The sequence below is a fragment of the Denticeps clupeoides genome, chromosome 4 (genome assembly GCF_900700375.1).
Source record: "Denticeps clupeoides chromosome 4, fDenClu1.1, whole genome shotgun sequence".
In the NCBI taxonomy this organism is placed as follows: domain Eukaryota; kingdom Metazoa; phylum Chordata; class Actinopteri; order Clupeiformes; family Denticipitidae; genus Denticeps; species Denticeps clupeoides.
Genome location: NC_041710.1, coordinates 11,011,230 through 11,032,576, shown reverse-complemented (window position 1 = coordinate 11,032,576; position 21,347 = coordinate 11,011,230). Strand labels below are relative to the sequence as shown.

The window sequence follows — 21,347 nt, the reverse complement described above, 5'->3', positions numbered from 1 at the left end:
TTGTCTTATTTACATCCATTGACTCCTTGAGGGATTTGGGGAAGGATTTCACCGATATTTATAGACGCGAGCCCGACCCGGGCCCACCTCGCCTCGCCTCTGCGAATCTGGACCAGTTCTACAGCGCCGGTCATCCAGGCCAAGTGGGCGGTGAAAACGAACAAGGAATTTAGCGAAAGCTTTTATAGCTGCTGGCCTGCAGCTCCTTTTAGGAGCGGATTTGAGACCAGGAGACACTGTGGCTACGACTGCGCTGTCGCCCTTTTTACCTGCTATGTGGCGATGCATCACCAGCCTGTGCAACTTTTGAACTTTTGGTATTTGACCAAAAGCTAAAAACATACTGCCATCTCGCAGCTTCTCAGGGGGTTAGTTTAACACAAACGGCCTAAATTTAGTTTTTTTTTTTTTTAACAAACTCACATTCTTAAAAGCCAACAGGCTGTATGAGTTTTTATGCCCATTATGCCAGGTAAATGGACATAACAGACGGACAGTATTCCAGCCATTCCCAATGTATACCCACCATAACACATAGATCAGAAATTACAGTCATGTGCCATAAGCAAAGGAATTGTTCATAGCACTGCATGTGCAAGTTGGTGTAAAGGCTTTTTGAAATCCTAAAAGAGTAATAAAGATAATTAGTAATGTTTATGCTGATGGGTATTGCTCATTTTTTTTTAAACAAAATGTTTGTCCTGAAGTGTCTGGAATCTGCGTAGGTGTTCTATCATGTGTGTACATGCACATCATTCTGTTGTTAGATCTTGACGTGGCATTTATTATATATACATTTTTTTTCTTTTTAATTAAAAAAAATACTATTAAGTTGTCTTTTGAATTACATTTGCATTTAATCTTGTCCTCCTGCTGTGTTCTCATGATGGACAGATAGATAGTGGTGGTAAAGTTTTTAACCTGGTACCTGAACAGTACACAAGCAGGGAGTTTACCACGCAGGGAGAGAGAAAGTTGCGTATGTATTTTTTTTTTTTTTTAATGATTTAAAGGCAAAACTCTTGTCTCTCTCTCTTTCCCTGTATAGATCTATACAGCTGAACACAGCATGTTTTGGCACACAAACCGGGGAAACCAGGGTTATTAATTCCCCTGCTGGTAATGTGTAGAGGTGTGAACCTTCACCGGTCTCTCGATTCGATTACGATTATCAGTGTCTCCATTAAACAACACGATCTTTCAAATACGAGAGTTAAGGTCTCGTGCACCCATGTGGACGCTCGGATCTGCTACAGTGAGCGGCGAAGTTTGGTGTTCAGTCCGCGCTCGGCGACCCGTTTTCTGCTCATTAAAGCTGCTCGCCGCGATGTTTGTGCTTCTCGTTATAGAACAGTGAGTTGAGCTTAACGCGCCGCATTTGCCGCGGGGCTCAGCACAAATATAGGCGCGGTTTTCGAAACTCCCAGTAAGGCGATAATGTCGTGTTGTGGATCCCTGGGTATTCCCACTGTGTGTGTGTGTGTGTGTGTGTGGTTGTGTGTGTGTGTTGTGTGTGTGTGTGTGTGTCTTTCGAAGGGGCAGAACAAGCACAAGTCAGTCAGCCTCGAGTCTATTGGTCAGTCGAAAATACGTCACGGCGCGCAGCAGTCAAAGTTCAACAAATTTCAACGTTGCCGGGTGCGCGCACAAGGCCGCCGAGTGGCACGCTGAGTAGAGCAAAACAGCGGCCACGGTCACTACCAGCGCTTTTTATACCGCCGCCAGAAACTCGGTATGATAGAAGTGATTGCATCATCATCCACGCCTGCATCGCGATGCATCAATTATACGATTCATTTCAACACCCCTAGTAAATTGCTCAGTTACGTGTTATTTACCCTGAATGACGTGTATGTAAATCAGTATTAAAATGTATTTACCCCTGAGCTTTACACAGTGTGTTCATTGCTGACTTTTATTAGGGACACGATGGGGGAAAACACGGACAGAATTGAGGAATCCAACAGATTAAATGGAATACGTTGTAAAAGGTGGGATTGAGTGTAATGCGCGTTTCTGGCTGCTGCAGCCCCCACTACACATGTTGTCGTGGTCCGGTATGGCAAAGAGGCTGTCTGTGTCGAATCCGGACCACTTCCGGAAACTTGGCAGTTCAGCGAAGTCTTTGTCATGCAAACAAATCATCGGATTCAAAATGTGATTTTAATTAACATGGTTCCATTTCATAATGCAAGCGGGTACACTTTTTTTTAATTATTCCAGGTCTTCCCAATGTTTATTCATTTGATCCATTTATATGTTGATCCATTAAATGTGAAGCACTTTTACTTTATAAACAGAATAATGTGTAATATTGTGAAATAGTTCTTTGCATGAGCCCAAGCACTTTGTTGAACAGTGATTAAATGTGATTAGTCATAAAACAGATTTCATGGGGCCCTGTTTTAATGTAGTAAGAATAGATTTTACTCTTCCAGTTATGCACCGTCATGGCTTTGACAGGACTGCTCTGTGTCTGTTTGTGTCACTGTGTGTGGTACCAAAAATGTGTGCTGCTGTCTGTTTAAATCACCTGAACCTGGCAACACACACCCTCAGACCCGGGAGAATTATTCCATTGTGTTTAATGTGTAAGAGGCTCTGTTTGCTGTGATATCTAATGCTGGGTGACCTTTACATTTTCACATTCTGTCTATTCAGGGCCCACGCTTGCCACAAAGCGAGTGTTTGTCACTCTTTTCTCTCTTGATTGTGGAGTCACTGCTGTGTTGTAGCTGTTATCTCTCTCTCTCTCTCTCGCTCTGCTTTCAGGTTTCTGTTCTGTGTGTTTATTTTGTGACGTCATGGATGGTCACTTCGGAGGCCCGTGTGACACTGGAAATTTATTCCCAGACTGTGTGACAACTGTTCACCTGTTCAGTTCGGTTAAGGTAGTGTCTCTCCCAGATAAATCAATCGAATGAAGGGAGATAGTACAAGGTGTGTGTGTGTGTGTGTTTCAATTCACTTGATTAAAAAGGAAGGGATTAAGCTATTCCTCCTCCCATATGGCCCCATACATGTGGGGTTTAGTTTTTAACCCTCTAATAGTCCATTTGCATTTACAGTATTTATCAGACGCCCCCTATTTCCAGAGCGACTTACAGTCAGTAGTTACAGGGACAGCCCCCCCCGGAGACACTCTGGGTTAAGTGTCTTGCTCGGGACACAATGGTAGTAAGTGGGATTTGAACCTGGGTCTTCTGGTTCATAGGCGAGTGTGTTACCCACTAGGCTACTACCATCTCTAGTCCAGATACAGTGTTGTTCAGTTATCTCTGTACTGTGGCCCACATGATTTGCTCAGACTCTTTAAGTGTCTTTTCGTCTTACTGTGTGTGAGCACAGCTTCAAACCCCACTGACTGAGCATAGGAGGACTGTCTCTGTAACTACTGATTGTAAGTGGCTCTGGATAGTGGCGTTTGAGAAATGCCGTAAATGTAAGGAGGTCGTGCCCTTAGCATCACTTTGAAAATAGTTAATATTGTGATTTTCTGCAGGAGTACTTACTTTATCATGAAGCCAAAGTATTTTTTTGCTGTGATTGGTTGTGTGTTGTGTGATGACTGCAACAGTAAATGCTTTAATGTTCCATTTAAAAAACGGATATTTGGTTTCAGACCCGGTGTTTGGGTGTGTGGATGTTATTACTCACTGCTGTATTAAAGTGGTTCTAATGAAATGAGGTTTGATGAGAGCGAGGGCTGGAAAATGAGCATTTCACTGATTAAACTTCATTTCATTTGAGGTTAGCAGCACAGACACAACACAGTCCAGATCGGCCTGACACACACACACACAGCTATTGATAAAGTGTGTGTTGTGTGTGTGTGTGGTTTATTAGCCATGAGGCTTTTGGACATCTTTAAACAAAACATTTACACAGAACTTTACTCCTAAATCTCTGTCCTATGCCATCTCCTCTACTTCATCTTCCTGTCATCTGTACATGTGGACAGGCATAATGGAATTTCTCTCTTCTTTCCTCTCTTCATCTCTATCGCTTTTCTCCTTGCTATCCTGCTTTTGGGTCTCTCTCTCTCTCCCTCTCACTCTCTCATTAAAGTTATTAATACAGTGACACCTAAATGAATGGGTGAAGAGGAATTGGATAGATAAAAATAGCAAATGATGACTGGAGAGACAGCAGCAGAAGAAGAATTGTGTGTGTGTGTGTGTGTGTGTGTGTGTGTGAGAGAGAGAGAGAGAGACAGAGAGAGAGAGACTGTGTAAGTTGTACTTTGTTCTGCCTTCTTGTTGTTTTTTTTACTCTGATCCAGACTCGGCCAGGAGTGGGGTGTTCACTCTCTGTTATATTTGAACTCCAGAAATGGGTCTCTGATGTGGGCTCGTGCTCTCTGGATATGGGGTCTGTCTGTTTTACACGCACTGAAACTGAAACACAACTTGTAAATTATATACCCCACCTTACCTAAATTCAGCTTAACGTGAGACAGGTTAGACAATACACAGGGAAAAGAAACCACATTTCCACATTTTAACCAGGTGCTACATATAACACTTAAAGTTTCGGACATGGAGCACCGGCAGTGCAAGAGGAACAAAGAAGACAGACAAGGGCTAAAAGCTGTGAAATGAATGTAATTTAAGGAGGCGAGTAAAAATAGTGCAGTAGCGCATGTGTGTGGGGTGGTTTCAGGTCTCAGGTTCTTTGTTTACACTCAGAGTAAGACCGTACACGTCAGGTCGGGACTGAACTTGTGGACTGAGTGAGTGCTTTTCAGGTTTTTGGTTGGGGGGTCGGAGCCTAGTGGTCAACAAACAGCCAACCCACCCAGAGTCTGAAGTCTGAACCCTACCATTACAACCCCACCCACTAATTCCATTGGTTCCCTTGATCAACACCCTCAAACTTTAGTTGCCTCACATCCAGTGAACCTGTAATTAGTAAATGGAAGTTTAAGATTAGAGAATCTGGTATTAAAATAAAACATAAATATGATTATTTTTGTCACCTAATGGTTTCAGGAAAATGTAGAGTACAGGCCAAAAGTTTGGACACACCTTCTCATTCTTTATTTCCATGACCATTTACATTGGTAGATTCTCACTGAAGGCATCAAAACTATGAATGAACACATGTGGAGTTATGTACTTAACAAAAAGTGGAGACCTGGCCTCCACAGTCACCGGACCTGAACCCAGACGGACCCGAGATGGTTTGGGGTGAGCTGGACCACAATATTGAAATATGAAGGCAAAGGGGCCAACAAGTGCTAAACACCTCTGGGAACTCCTTCAAGACTGTTGGAAAAGCATTTTAGGTGACGACCTCTTGAAGCCCATCGAGAGAATGCCAAGAGTGTACAAAGCAGTAATCAGAGCAAAGGGCGGCTATTATTAAGAAACTAGAATATAAAACATGTTTTCAGTTATTTTGTTAGGTACATAATTCCACATGTGTTCATTCATAGTTTTGATGCCTTCAGTGAGAATCTACCAACGTAAATTGTCATGAAAATTAAGAAAACACATTGAATGAGAAGGTGTGTCCAAACTTTTGACCTGTACTGTACAGGTCACCCCTGGTTAAAGCACAGTTTATCCCACATTGAGATTTGTCTTTCGTCCTTGATATTGACAGTAACACAAATCTGCCTGTAACTGGCATTGCAGCATCTTTCCTTCTCTCAGTATAAAAAAAAATTACATTAGTGTGTGTTAGAAGCACAGAGAAACCCTGCATTTTTAATGCAGGACCTGCAGATGATATTAGTAAAAGCGATGAGGGGGTGTAGTTTGGCATGGCTACGAAGAAAATGATGTTATTTTAATACTGCACCGTAATGATCGGAGCCAGCAGGCCATGGCTAGTAAAATAATCCTGAGATCCGTAATTTCTTTTTTTTTTATTAGATCTGTACAGGTAAATGCTATTTAGTGATTTCAGTTTCGAGAAATATTTAGTGGTTTAAAACCTGTAAATAAACACAAAATTAAATATGAAACTTTTTGTATTTTTGACAGCAAATACTTGCAAATTGTTCAGGCTTGTTTTAAAGTCAGCGAATTTAAATGTGATGTCGGAAAATAAAATAAGATTATAGCTAAAAGAAAATGTCGCCCTGGGACAAACCTTACAGCAACTTCTACACCATCTCCAACTGGTGAAAGCTGCTTTTCTTTTATTTTTTTTTTAATATCCTACATCCAATATGGTAAAAATGTCTCGAAAGGTCTTAAGTTGTTGAAACCTGCAGAAACTCTGGGCTCCAGGATATGAGGACCCTGACGTTTAGTTAAAAATCCATTAAAATTAATATGCGTTATATGGAATAAAAAATGTAATATACCGGCAGAAAAGGGATCGTTTACAGCAGCATTTTAATGGTGTCTCTCATAACATTCCACCCCCTTAACTGTTAAGTAATCTTTTTTTTTCTTATTTGGTCAAGGTGAATGTAGATATCCACGCTGGAAGGCAAACAGTCAAACGTGGATGAATCCGTAGCTTTTTGTAAATCCAGTGTTGAAAGTGTGTTAATTTACATGTGCAGGGAACAGGAGGACACGTTCATTACTGTTTTTATCATTATCGACTGAAGCTGAACTGAAACCGTGTGTGTGTGTGTGTGTGTGTGTGTGTGTCTCTGTGTGTAAAGTTTCCTTTCCACTAATCAGGATTCATTAAAAGCTGGTCTGACAGTTTAACCCTCTGGTTAGATATTACAGGGTGTTAATGAAGCCCTTTTCAGAAATTGATTGAGCACCAATTAATGCGTGTGTGTGTTTGTGTGTGTGTGTGTGTGTGTGGACACAGTGGGACACATTGACCCCCAAAATATTCAGAACGTTGACCCCAAAAATGTTCTCTCTTGTTTGCAGGATTCAGGGTACTGGTTGCAGGTTCATCGGTTGGAGCACAGTGATGGAGGAATCCTGGACCTGGACGACGTTCTGTGTGACGTGGCAGATGACAAAGACAGGGTGAGTGTGTGTGAGTGCAGGAGCTGACGAGGAGCCTCCGTTAATGTGGCTGCTGCCCAGGCCAGGATTACACTTTAATCAGGAAATCGCATCCGAGTGTGTGTGTGTCTGTCTGTCTGTGTGTGTGTGTGTGTGTGTGTGTGTGTGTGTGTGTGTGTGTGTGTGTGTGTGTGTTGCACACTTTGTGACCAGGTGTACAGTTGACCCTTTGTTCACTAGGTACTCTTCCCTCAATTTACGTGTGAGTGCCTCTCTCCTGTGTCTCAGTCTCCATTATTTTAGTGAAACCGATTAAACGGCGTAGATTGAGGGCAGGATGTTAGGATGTGTTGGTGTGTCACTGCTGTTGATTAAATTACATTAAAACCAGGAACCCCTCCCTCCGCTCCTCTGTCAGATTGTGCCTTCTTTCTGCAGGGGCAGGTGTGTGTCTGTGTGTGTCTTTCTGAGGTCTAGGTCCTCGCAATCATAATGGATTGAAGTGCTAAAATGCAAATTTAAACACCCATCTTAAACTGCATGAATTAAACAAGCATCGCGGGCCGATGCTCGGACGCGACGTGACTGCTCACATTACATGAGAAATATGGAAACATAGGAAGCAGACGAAGAAGCCGCATCAGTATTGATGCTGAATGAGAGGGGGTGGTGGGGGGGGGGGGTTGGTGGTGTGTGTCACAAAAATGCTTGTGACTGACACAGCTGATTCCACTTCAGCTGTGGGGCAGTGGTGGCCTAGCGGTTAAGGAAGCGGCCCCGTAATCAGAAGGTTGCCGGTTCGAATCCCGATCTGCCAAGGTGCCACTGAGCAAAGCACCGTCCCCACACACTGCTCCCCAAGCGCCTGTCATGGCCGCCCACTGCTCACTCAGGGTGATGGGTTAAAGGCAGAGGACAAATTCCACTCTGTGCACCGTGTTCTGTGCTGCTGTGTATCACACATGACAATCACTTCACTTTACTTTACTTCAGTTCTGTGTTCAACCTCACAACGGGATAAACTTCAGGTTTGATGTTCTTACGACTAGCCGATTGTGGGTTGTGGCCCTGGTAAGGAGGGGTTAATCGGTGATCGTACATCATGTACGCTGTATGATGCGCTACGCACGGACAAGCTGCGATTCGGCCGGACTCGTATTAATGCACAAGTGCTCTAAATTTGCAGTGTACCTTTAGCCACATGGCTAATGCTAGCAGCTGCCAGTGTGTGTCATTGCTGCAGTGACTGAGGAGGTATGAGTTTTTTGGCTGGGGTGATGATCACTGCATAAAACAATGTGGCTCCTTATACAGATGTGTTAACTGCAGGTTTTCCATCCAATTTCCTTCTTCATCATTCTTAGTACTCACATTTAAATATTTAACACTTAATTTTTCACCCAAGTCTTAACTAAAATTTAACACAACCCTCTCCCCCTCAGCAATCCAGGTGGAGTAACTGTGACCTCTTGTGGTGACTCACTGCCATTACACCCCCTTTTTCATCATGTTTTTGGTCCCCTCTTCTTCAGATGAACTTTCCAACACTACACTACAATGGATCTGATAAATTCTGTAAATATAAATGTAAATAACACTGCAGACTGTGCTCTCGTAACCTATGACCATTAGCCACATGTGCACACATCCAGTCCCCAGAGGTGGGGTTCGCCATGGTCCTCACAGATCGTTCATCTTGGCTGTTTCTAGATTATTACGATTCTGAATATGCTCCCTGCAGGCAGAAGACCATATGTTAGTGTTGGTTTTCCCCAACTCACGTGCTTATGAGCAGACAGGCACTTTCTTACAGTACATCGCTGACCCGGCCACAGGAAATCACTACCGCAGACAGGATGTCACAGTTGTCACACAAACGTTCACACGCTCATTGTGACCACAACTGATAAAAAATTGTGGGTTCCCTCAGACATTTGATCCAAAATTGTATTAATGTTTTTAAGTAATATTTATGTTATAACCTGACCCTACAAAATGCCACAAGCCACACCAACTGCACAAAACTACAGTGGTAGAACACGTCTGTCCCTCTCACATGATGTCTAAGGTCGTTTTCAGACCAGCAAATTTCTGATGCTGGTTTGGACTTTTCCTGTTCAGTAGGGGGCGCTGATGTGCTGTTCATGCATATGGCATCCATCTTTATAGACTCTTTTTACGCTGTAATTATTAGGTGGTGTGGTGAACATTGTTCCAGCAGCTGCATTGAACTGGGATGTGTGGTATCACTTAAAAACCTGCATGTTTACCCCTCAGCATCAGTCTCCGTCTCCTTCCCGAGTGTAATAATGTGAAGTGCTGATGTGTAACTGGAGTGTAAAATTGAATGTTAATCTGCTGAGGTTGGGGTGGGGTGTCTTCTCTCCATGTTAACTAGTGGATGTTGTTCCTAGTCCTTATACCAGAAGAAGCATCTGCGTTATTATTTCATTTTTACATTTACAGCATTTACCAGACGCCCTTACAGGGACAGTCCCCCTGGAGACACTCAGGGTTAAGTGTCTTGCTCAGGGACACAATGGTAGTAAGTGGGGTTTGAACCTGGGTCTTCTGGTTCATAGGCAAGTGTGTAACACACTAGGCTACTACAACCTACCATATTTATGCTGTCTCATGTAGAGGTGAACTTAACGTGGTCAACTTGTTAATACTATGGGATGGCGATGTTGCAGTTCTGCTCTCACAGTCTTGTTGTGTGTGTGTGTGTGTGTGTGAGTGAGACAGACAGACAGACAGATTCTGAACCCTGCTGTGATGACTGACTTCCTGTTTCTTGTGAATTCCGCTGGGAAAAGAAGTGAACAGGATGATCTTAAGTCATAACCTGGAAATAACGTTGTAAGTCGCTCTGGATAAGGGCGTCTGCCAAATGCCGTAAATGTAAATGTAAATGTAAATAAGGTTCTTTAAGCGCTTTTTTAGAGGAAGTCTCTAGAGTGTCTGCCACCCTGTCTTTAGGTATGTAGGTGGGTGAGAGTGTGTGTGTGTGTGTGTGTGTGTGTGTCTGCTACATGCTTGTGTAGGAGTGGGTGATATGTATTTTCTCATTGTGTGTGTGTGTGTGTGTGTGTGTGTGTGTGTGTGTGTGTGTGTGGTTTGTGATGCTGATATTGTTTTAGCTGCCCTGAAGACAAGAAAATCTAATTTCATTGGGCTTCAGAGAATCAATTTCTCCATTAAAAGGCCCCTGAAATATCATCTAATGTTGTGGGGTCCCTGTTGATGTGTACACACACACACACACACACACACACACACACACACACACTGAAATTCTGAAATCGGATTTATTATGGACTCGATCAATCCCTGTCTGTGTTTGTGTTCACCTGTATGGTGGTTAGTTCACTTTTCCGGTGAAGTGTAGGAAGTGTTCTACTGAGATTGGGCCTACTGTGTGTACGTGTAGACCCTACTGTGAAGATGTGACTTGTTCATGGCCACTGTTTACTTTGAACATGGGCACAAATGTCATGGTACTTTTGGCCTTTCACTGAGTTTTATCGGTTTATTTTACGGTTTATTTTCTGGGGTACAGTGACTTTGTACAAAATCTGTAATTTATTAAGGTCTTTACTGCATGCTTTCTCTGTTGACAGGGTGGTAATGTGGCTGGCTGTTGGTTTTATTTCATGCTCATTTTCACATTTTTTGTTTTTTCCTGTTTTGTTGTTTGTTCCAGCCTCCCATACACACACACACACACATTTACATTTTACATTTACATTTACAGCATTTATCAGACGCCCTTATCCAGAGCGACTTACAATCAGTAGTTACAGGGACAGTCCCCCTGGAGCAATTTAGGGTTAAGTGTCTTGCTCAGGGACACAATGGTAGTTAGTGGGATTCGAACCCGGGTCTTCTGGTTCATAGGCGAGTGTGTTACCCACTAGGCTACTACCACCCTACCACACACACACACACACACACACACACACACACAGTCATGCTCACTTGTGCAATCAGCAGTGTTTTAACATGGTTGAGAAAGTCTCTTTGTTAAGGGGGCGTTTGGTCCCTGTGCACTGAGGCTGTAATAATGGAAGGGGAGCGAGTTTGAGCCCCGCACTCATCACTGTGTGGCCTGTAGAGACGCGCTTTCTAATCTTCTGCTGGCAGTTTGTGTGATTGGTGTGTTTTTATATGAAGTCTGATTGAATCCTGCTGTATCCACAGTCAGGGTCATTTTGGACCTTCACTGCTCCACCCCACCCCTCTCTCTGTATGCACTCAGACTATGGTCACATGTCGTTGTGGTTTCACTAGGTGAGTGAAAGTGAAGTGATTTTGTCCTTGTGAAACACTGCAGCACAGCACACAGTGACACAACAAAGTGTGTCCTCTGCTTTTAACCATCACCCTTAGTGAGCAGTGGGCAGCTGCGTTAACGTGAGACTCGTGCTGCGTTAAAGTGAGACTCTTATCGGGCGATTAAAACGTGCTGCGTTAACGTGAGACTCTTATCGGGCGATTTAAAAAAAAAAAAAAAAAAAAAAACGTTGTTAATCTATTCACAAAGTTGGGTTGGGAGCTGGGTCTATACTACGCAAGCTATTGTGCCGGAGTTAAATGGTTACACTAGATTTATAAGTATATTTCTTCTTTCTTGTGTCTTTTATTTTCTTATTTCCTAAAGACTTTTATTTTGTTTTTGAGACCCGGTTCAGGTCTCTTGGACACATGGCGTGAGTTGTGTGAGAGGTGCGAAATTACCACATCAAACGTGACGTGGTAACATGGATGCAGCTATTTAACTGAATAAACAGTTGGTAAACACAAGTACATCTTATTGAACATAATTTATTTTTTATTTTCATCACCAATTATCTAGATTCATTTAGATTACTCTAGATTCCAAGATTACAGTGAGATTAATCTAGATTAAGAAAATTAATCTATGCCCACCTCTAGTAAATACTCATATGTTGCTACACACGGAAGGAAAAACCCACAATGGTCACTGAAATCACTTGAAATTGCAAAAATGTACAGAAAATTAACAGAATGAAATTCGGACATCGGACTTGAATTGCAAAAATGAATGACACTGGCCTGGATGAAAATGATTGTACCCTCAACTTAATATTTTGTTGCATAACCTTAATGAGGCAATCACTGCAATAAAGCAATTCCTGTTCCTCTCAGTGAGAGTCTGCACGTGTCCACGGGTATTTTGCCTGCAATCTGCTCCCGTGCCTTACCCACACGGCACATTTCAGCTCCTTTCACGAATTTTCAGTAGCGTTTAGATCATGGTTACCAGAAGGCCACTTCAGAACAGTCCAATGATTTGTTGTGTGTTTAGGGTCATTATCCTGTTGGTTGACCCATGACCTGGGACTGAGTTTTCTGACACTGGGCAGCACTTTGTGCTCCAGATGACTTGATAGTCTGGAGATTTCATTGTTAAAGGCTCCCTGTGCCAGACACAGCAAAGCAGCCCCTGAAAATAACGAAACCTCCTCCATTTTTCACAGTAGGTACAGTCTTCTTTCATTGTATGCTTTAATTTTTGCGTCTGTGAACATAAAGCTGAAACATTTGACTTGCCAAAAAGCTCCAGCTTTGTCTCATCATTCCAAAGGATGAGACACCTCTAATCTCTTCAGGGCTATTTGGTTACCATTTGTTATCAGTCGTCAATTTCCCTCTTGCGGCCACGTCCAGCGGGGTTGGCTACGGTGAAGTGGAAGTGATTGTTACATGTGACACACCCCAGCACAGCACCCAGTGAAACGTGTCCTCTGCTTTTAACCATCACCCTGAGTGAGCAGTGGGCAGCCATGACAGGCGCCCGGGGAGCAGTGTGTGGGGACGGTGCTTTGCTCAAGGGGACCTCAGTGGCACATTTATTCCGTGGTCCATGTTCAGTGTGCTACACACCGTAATACCAAACAGCACGCTGGCTACTTTTCATCCTTTAAATAATGCAAGCTTGACTCAAATTACAGGACACACTTTAATGTCTTTTTGTCCGTTCCAGATTCACATGTTTGTTCTTTTAATATCATTCAGTTTAACCACAATTCAAAAGCAAGTTGATTTTTCATTTGTCAATTTTCAGTAACTATTATATATTGTTTCTTTTGTCAGTTTCAAGTTATTCCAATGACCATTGTGGCTTTTTCTTTCTGTAACGGAAGAACAATTTTGTCCACGTATTTAGGTTTGTGTTTGATCAATCAATGGACCCGTCCCTGCACAGTTTGAACTGGTCATAGTTTTTGAATGGCCAAGGACATGAGCATGTCCAAAACGATAACACAGCATTCTATGATCAGACAAATTAATCTTATTCCAATTTCAGCACAGCTAAACCCTTTAATAAAGCAAAAACAAATTCTTTAAATGAACATCAGAAAAGTAAATATTGAAAATAACCATTGAAGTTTGCAACTTTTATCAGAATGATATTGAGCATACCTTTTGAGAGGTATCTGTCCAAATAAACATATGGTTACACACACACACACACACACAGCCTGTGAGAATAGAGAATATATGTCTGTGTCGAAAGTGTTTAGCTTTGTGAGTGACATTATGGGATGCTCTGACCTTTTGAAACTGCGTGTGTCCTCGGTTTTTAGGGGTTGTTGCACTGTGTGTGGACGTGTGATCTGATCCATCTGTAGCTTTACCCTGCAGCGAAAGGCCCCACACACAGACAGACAGAACAGAGCGAGAGAAGCACATGTGGCCTTTTACATTTTGCGGTTTGCATGCGGGGGTCTACAGTGACTAGAAGGCTCGGCCACAGTATTGTTTAGGTTTAAGTTGAGCTATGGAGAGAGGGTGTGTTTTAAGTGCTTTTTTCTTTGGCTGATTTACAAGTAGACATCTCTAGGTACTGCTAGACAGTCTCTTCAGGAATTTGCAACAATCAACACAAATCCAGACAATATTCGAGAATTATTTGCATTTTTGTCATCACCACAACTTTTTTTGCGATTTGGACCTATCACAGAACTTCCTACATTTTGCATCACTCAAACGTAATCCGTGTTACTTCCGTGTTACCGAACATGCAGACACGTGCGACAGGAACGCTGCTCTTTTACCCACTAAATTTCCGGCAAGGATCGTGCACAACAGTTTCCAAGTGTTCCAGGTGTAAGTGGGGGTAAACTATTGCAGCATGTCCCTTTTCCTTATAATGGCTGCTGCGGCTAGGCCCTCATTCACTGGGCTTACCAGTCAGATGTAAGGCAGGCGTACGGACTCTGCTGTGTTGGCGTGGACAGGGACGACAGGAATGCTGTTGGACTTGGCCTTTACTGGCAAGTTGCATGGTGCAGAGCACAGACTGTATATATCTCCTACATCTACATCTTCTCAGGAACTGACGCCAACGTCATTCTTGTACTGCTCTTTACGCCATTTCGAACGTTTTAGATCGCCTCAATCACAAAAGTTTAGCGCAAGAACCTGGAGGGACAGATAAAGATTACCGTGGCTGCCAAAGACCATGCTGGCACACAGGCCCCACCCCTTAATACGTCACACGCACAAAGTAGGGCAAGGGGTGTAGCATGCCTGATTGTGTGTGATTGTGCCAGAATAATATGATAATGCTCATAATAAGTCTTATTCACAGCACCCTCAAGCTGGGATGTAACAGTAATAATCAGTTTCACATTTGCATTTTTGTCATCACAGTGGAAGAAAATGATGACACAACTCATTCGCCCGACTACCTTGCCGGTTGTTAGTGAACATAAAGAACAATACCTGGCACAGGGGTCAGAGTTTCCTCCCTGTCACCACTTCCTGTCCATGGCACCGCACTTCCTGTGTCGACCGAGGAGACGCGTCTGAGAAATGGCTTGTCAATAGGAATTTCAAAACCTTTCACAATCAGAAGCTGAAATACACATGCTAGTGCTTGGGTGTGATGAAGTCGAACCTCGGGTTTTAATCATTCTCTTGTTGATTATGATGCGTGTCTCTGGATTGTTCATGCTAAATTATACATGGGTTTGGTAGTGAAAACAGTGAGGAAGGACATTGTTTTATGGTTGTTTTTGTTTTTTTTCTATATCTGTTATTTGAACTGTGCCCAGAATGCATTTCACTGCGTGTTATACTGCTATAACTATGCATGTGACTAATAGAATCTTTTAAGTCTGATTTCGTGTGGTAGTGAGATGAAACCTGTGAATTTGGCCATTGTCTCTGCTGACTGTGTGTGTGTTAATACGTTGCGAAGTATGTGAAACAGACCTTGTGAAATAGTGGCACATATATTATTGACCTGTGCACGTGAATGTGCAGTCTCAGTCCCTGCCGGAGAAGAGTTGATCCTGTTGGCTCAGACTCATTAAGACCCAAACAGCCCTGATCTCAGGAGGTTAATCAGCTCCCACTGTGTCCATTCCACACTTCCACATTTCCTTCTCCTGCCATTGTTCTATTCTTTTTCTCTTTTTCCCCCCTCAGCTCTGTTCCAATCATTTTGTTTCTTGGGCTTTGTGTGTGTGTGTGTGTGTGTGTGTGTTCGGGATTGTCCTCAGAAGAGGGGCGACTCATTCCAGCAATAGTTACAATGCTGAGCTGTTCAGTGAGCCCTGTCCCTAGAGGCTATGATGGTCCACTCATTTTAGCTCGTATGTATGGCAGGTTGGTCTCAAGTGTGTCCGCTCAGGTGTGTGTATATGTGAGTGTGTGTTTTTGTCATGTAGGCTCAGGTACAGGCAATATAATGAACCTTTACAGTTTGTGTGAGTGTGTCAGTGTGTTATAGTGCCAACACAAGCATTGAGACTCTCAGGTGTGTGTGTGTGTGTGTGTTTTATTATAATGAAGCCCCAGTTTGCTGTTTTTATGCTCACTCTGTTTTTGGTTCAGTGGAGAAATAGTTTCCTGGGACAGATGTATGCCAGTGTGTGTGTGTGTGTGTGTGTGTGTGTGTGTGTGTGTGTAAAAACTGGAGTGTTATAGTAATTTATAGCCTGCTGCTCCTCCTCTAGTGATAGTCACCTCAACTTTTTTCATTTGTCAAAATCCGGTATAACAAATAACACTGTCTGTTTGTCTCTCTCCAGCTCATAGTCGTGTACGATGAAGAGTCTCATGTTGGTGATGGAACTAGCAGCACAGGCACTCAGAGCCCTGCCCTCTCGACCTCTGACCTCAGCTCTGCCCTCTCAGCATTTCAGCCCTACAGTGGTCACAGTGAGATAGAGGTCACTCCATCCGCTTTGCGTACCAGTAAGTGTCTTTGTGTGTCCATGTGCACATTTGTCCTACCCTTGGTGAATGGTCACTGTTTGTGAACTTTTTTGCCAAAGGTTTTATTTGCCTTCTTTTTAAGATGATGTCAAATATAACTTTTAAGGGTCCCCTGTTATGAAAAGTTTGTGAGATTTAACATTAATACAAGCTTCCCTAGCCTGTCTATGCTCCTGCAGTGGCTAGAAATGGTGGTATGTATAGAGAATGCTTTGGCCGTTCTGCTTTGCCGTTCATAGAGCGTCAACTCAGACGGTCAGATCTGGAATTTGTCCCCTTATGTCGTCATAAGGGGAAAGGTTACCCGCGTTTCTCATGCTTTTTCCATCCATCCCTTAAAAAATAATTCCACAAACAGTCATGGCTTGAAATCATGCAAAGCATAGCAGTTGCTTGGTGATTGGATGTAAAAATGAACAAAACTTTGACTTCCTGTCTGCGGCAAGCTTCAACGTTTGTGAATGGTGTTGATGACGTCATTTCCGTGAATGCACCCTCAACTTCTATAGACCGATATAAAAGCAAAAAATCTTTGATAACAGGGGACCTTTTAAGTAACTATAAGTTTCATTAAAAAAAAATATTTCTGTTCTCTTAGCTAGTGTGTTCAGTCATGACTCCAAAATTAATACGCTGAGATGTAGAAGGGATCTTCTCCATAATAACTTTCTTTATTCCAGAAAAGCTTTCACATACAATTAATAGAATTAATAAACCATATATTGCTTGAAACATCAGTTAACTGAGTTACATTGTTCAGAAAGGGTAGGAAAAGTGCACGTGTGGCGGTTCTGTAAACAATGGATAAACATAGTTTCATTAGTGACTCAAGAGAGATGGACATTTTTGGGCGGTTTATTATACATCAGTAAAAAGAATTTATGCTCTACCGTTAGTGGAATAAAGAGTTTGTGAAAGACTGAACAAATTAAAGCCATCACATCTCTGTAGACACAGATTTACCGGCTCAGGCTTCCCCTGCTGCCTCTCCCTGATGGATCCCCATAACTCATCATGAGATCATCCGCTTGGCCCGTGAGTGTCTGTAAACAGACCCCACTGAGCCTGCGTTGTCTAAATACACTCCACCAGCACATTCAATAAAGTCCAGAGTGCCTGAGTGGAGTGCAGGACAGAAGTCAGACCGTGTGTGTGTGTGTGTGTGTGTGTGTGTGTTGATATGATATGGAAGGCCATGAGAACCTCAGAACCTTTCCACTGATGTGAAGCAGCTGACTGTTCTTGTGCCTTCGCCCGACTCTTAACCCAGAAATCACGAATACACCATGTCCTAATTATTTATATTTGCTGCTGTGAAGAACGTGGTTTTGGGAAGGCAGGCTGTGCTGGCGTGACTGAGTCCTTGAGTCTTTGTGATGAACTCTAAAATGACCTCCGTGTCGCGCAGACGAAAATATTTCTGCATTATGTTGACCCGTTCAACGTGGTTTCCCCCCCCCCCCCCCTCCCTCCTTTTCCCCACAGACATGCCTCTTCATGTGAGAAGGAGCAGTGATCCCGCACTGTTGAGTCTGGTTTCTCTCTCTGAGTCTCATGTCCATCCCGAGGAACCTTCCAGAAGAAACCCCACTCGTTGGTCCACCACCGCTGGCTTCCTCAAGTCCCACCACTCCAGTGGCTCAAGTAGCCTGGACAGGAAGGTAACTTGTCACGTGACACATGTTGTGTAGCGTTACAGAGGCAAACATGGCACAGAGTCTCAGACCACAGAGGCACATTGGCAACTGTGCTTGTGGCAATCAAATCCGTTCATGCATTTGAATGGATCTTGACCCGGGTTTAAGCTGTGTTGCTGTGGGTGAGAATTAACAATTTGTTGCTGCTCCTGTGCTGTCTGCGCAACATGTGAGTGTCCAAATGGCATTAAAGGAGTTTATTTACTTTGCTGTGCCAAATATTTAATTTGAGATAATCATGATTTTTCCCAACCCTACAATGAAACTGACAGACTATGAAAGCAGAGGATCTCTACAGCAGAACATTCCAGTGCCGTTTTACTGGTCATCATCAAAGTGTCCACGCTATTGCTGAACGCTCTCAGCTCTCAGTGGGAGGAAGACTCATGTTTTGGTGTGTTTCTTCTTTCTCTCCTGTCCCACCAGGCTCGGGGTTTGGACACGTACCGCAGTCTTCCTCGAGATGCAGGCCAGTGGCCCAGTCAGAGGGAGTTTCAGAGAGAGACCGCCCGCTCATCTCTCAGTGCAAATCACCCAATGGTGGATCGCTGGCTGGAGAGACAAGAACAGGTACACACACTCACACACACACACACTTCAAATATATTCTAAATGTGTGTAAATGCAAGCATTTTCCAACATTTAACACTACACGCACACACACGCAGCAGATTTTTTTTGCGTCACTACAGACCATTTCCCGGACTAAGTTTGCGATTACACAAATTCAAGTGTGTAACGCGGTCTTTGGATGGTGTCTGGGCGTGAGATATCCTGAGCTGTGAATAACCAGGCGCTCTCTCTAAAGATAGACCCGGCCTGCCACGGAGACGTATTGACTCTGGGGATTCTCTGGCGCTCTGCGATTTATTTATTTATTTTAAAGAAGCGTTGCGTTCTGTCACTCCTCACTTCGTTCGTTCAGGAGATGTGGGCAGTCTCGCTTTCTCTTTCTCTCTCTCTCTCTCACTCGCTCACACACACACACCTACACACCTGCCCATCATCCAACCAAAACCCCAAGAGAGAAGCTATGAAAATTCAGTAGGACCGTGGTTTTTCTCTCTCTCTCTCTCTCTATGATTAATCATGTAGAGTTTGACTGCAGTGTCATTAATCACACAGAGCTTTGAATTAATAAGACGCCACATCTCACTTTCTTTTGCTCTCTTTTCCATCTCCCTCTCCTCTCAGTCCTTTTCAGTTTTCTGTCTCCAGCAGGGGCTGCTGTGGCTTCATGCGCACAGATGGACACTCAGTCCCTCTCTCGCTCACACTCACTCACACTCACACTCTTCTGTTTTCAGTCCACCTCTCTTTTCTTTTCTGTTCTTTTTCACACTCATTTGCCCTCTGTGTTCTCAGGGAGCAGGGCACTTCCTGCAGGCGACCGAGCTGCACGTGAGCAGAGCTCAGTGTTGAGATCAGGAGGTGTAATGATCTCTATTATTATTTGTGTGATGACCAGTCATCTTCTCATAGGGGCAGAGAGGCTGAGGTGGGAGGAGGAGGCAATATTGGGGACAGGGACACACACACATACACACACAGGATTATGGCTTCCCACATAAATATCTCACAGACTGAATAATTGATAAGCTGACAAAACACTGTAAGATAGGTGTGTGCATGTATTTGTGTGTCTGTGTGCAGCTCTCTGTAGATTTTCCCCATCTGAAAAGCGTATCTTGACTGTTTATGCTGGCAGCCCGCAGTAATAGCAATATTTCGTTATCAGCCGGACTGGAACTCTTGGGTCCAGTGGATGTTGACAGGAGCTGAATTTGAAATGAGCTGGATACTGACGGTAATAATAAGTTCGCTGCATGGCTCTCTGTCGGCCCTTCTCTCGCCTTCCTTTCCTCACGTACATCCCATCACCTAGATTACGAGCTGTCGGATGGTTGGCGTCATGGCAGCAGTGTGAATCCTCATCATGGTCTTTTCAGTATGTGGAGAGGCTCCTGTGTAGTCATGAAATTTTAATGTCCCGTGTGCGAGTGTGATGCAATGTCAAAATCCACCTGAATACCATCTCTGTGCAAATTAGCCGATCCAACCTGAGGCATCATGGCTGCATGTGTTAGTGTGTGTAACGTGGCCGGTAAACAGTATTGGTTTGTACCTTCTGAGTAGTGAGAAGTGGACTATGGTTAAATGTGATCTGTTTGAAATGAGAATTTAATGGTTTAGTTGGCCCGTTGTCAGAAGATCCCTGTTTGTTCGGTTTGATCGTTCTTTTTCCTTTGGCCGTGAATCAGGCTCACCATCAGTGATGTAGTAGAACCGTCTCATGTTCTTCATTTTACTGGTTCGGTCTGTACACACCTCTGGGTGAGATATTCTGACATCCATGAGTAGAGTTGATCTCATGATGCCAGCTGTGGCTGATGGGTAATCATTTTTTTTTGGGGCTACAGGAGAGTAACTCTACATTCCATTTGCATCAGGTCTGGGAATGAAGTCAAACCCGAGTGGAGTGGTTCCCTGTACTTTCCAGTACAAATCAGAAAGCCAAGATATCCATTATCAATGTCAGTTCAGGGTCAGGGTGAAGTCTGTTTCGCAAAAAGAAGCGTTTACTCAGGTTCTAATGGACATTAATGGGTTTCTGACCAATTTAATGAGAACAAATAAGGCCGAAGACCATAATAAACAGATTTCTCTTCAATGGTCTTCTTCGACCATTTATGGCTTTTGAAGTCTGAGTTGATGAGGTTAATCAAATTTTGCTTCAGAATTCTGTCTTCAGGCAGGGTTCCAGTTGTAATCCTTTTAAGAAAAGCTGCAATGAAGTGAGTAGTGGCTGATGGGAATTGTTGTGCATTTTGCAGGATGAGCGGGAGGAGGAGAGGCATGGCGACCGAGACGGGGAGGGTGACCGAATCGAGCCGATCGGACGGGCAGATTCCAGTGTGGAGCACATTCCTGTCGCCTCCCTAGAGTGAGTCCTTCTTACCATCTGTGACTAACCCCCTCTTAAGTGCTGTCCCTTAGACCTTCCTTAGAGTTCCTCTGTGTGGCTTGGTGACATTCAACTTTTTGTGTGGTCGTAATTTTTGAGTGTTGGCCACACCATTTGCTAAAATGTTTTTTTTTTTCCATTATTCCTAACACACATCACATAATGACCACACTAACCCACTCAAACTGGCATGGTGTGGCAGTTTTTTTTTTATTTTATTTTTAATCTCCTCCTCTCTGCCACACACAGTCTCATATGCAGGTAAATTATTTCCATGCTGGTTTCTGAAAAAACTGCCCCCCCCCCCCCCCCCCCCCCCCCCCCCCCCCCATACACAGTTTTATATAACTTAAGGTTTCCCATTTTGAGACATTTTTCCCCATTTTGTGCATGTGTTGATTCATTTGACCCTGGTTTGGTTTGGTTTTTCCTCAGTGTAGGTCTGTCATTAAACTCTCTGAGCAATGTGTTGGGCTGTAAAGGTGTGCAAATCTGTTGTTGGCA

The 21,347-nt window shown here is 43.4% G+C and overlaps 1 protein-coding gene across 2 annotated transcripts in view; it reads left to right on the top strand.

Moving 5' to 3' along the window:
* Positions 1–21,347, top strand: part of pard3ab (par-3 family cell polarity regulator alpha, b) — a 78,630-nt gene that overhangs the window by 10,634 nt on the left and 46,649 nt on the right. For both annotated transcript variants that reach the window (XM_028975908.1, XM_028975907.1), the window contains exons 2-6: positions 6,849–6,950; positions 15,995–16,160; positions 17,667–17,842; positions 18,305–18,448; positions 20,713–20,822. In XM_028975908.1, the coding sequence (XP_028831741.1) occupies positions 6,849–6,950; positions 15,995–16,160; positions 17,667–17,842; positions 18,305–18,448; positions 20,713–20,822 (698 nt within the window). The remainder of the gene's footprint in view (positions 1–6,848; positions 6,951–15,994; positions 16,161–17,666; positions 17,843–18,304; positions 18,449–20,712; positions 20,823–21,347) is intronic.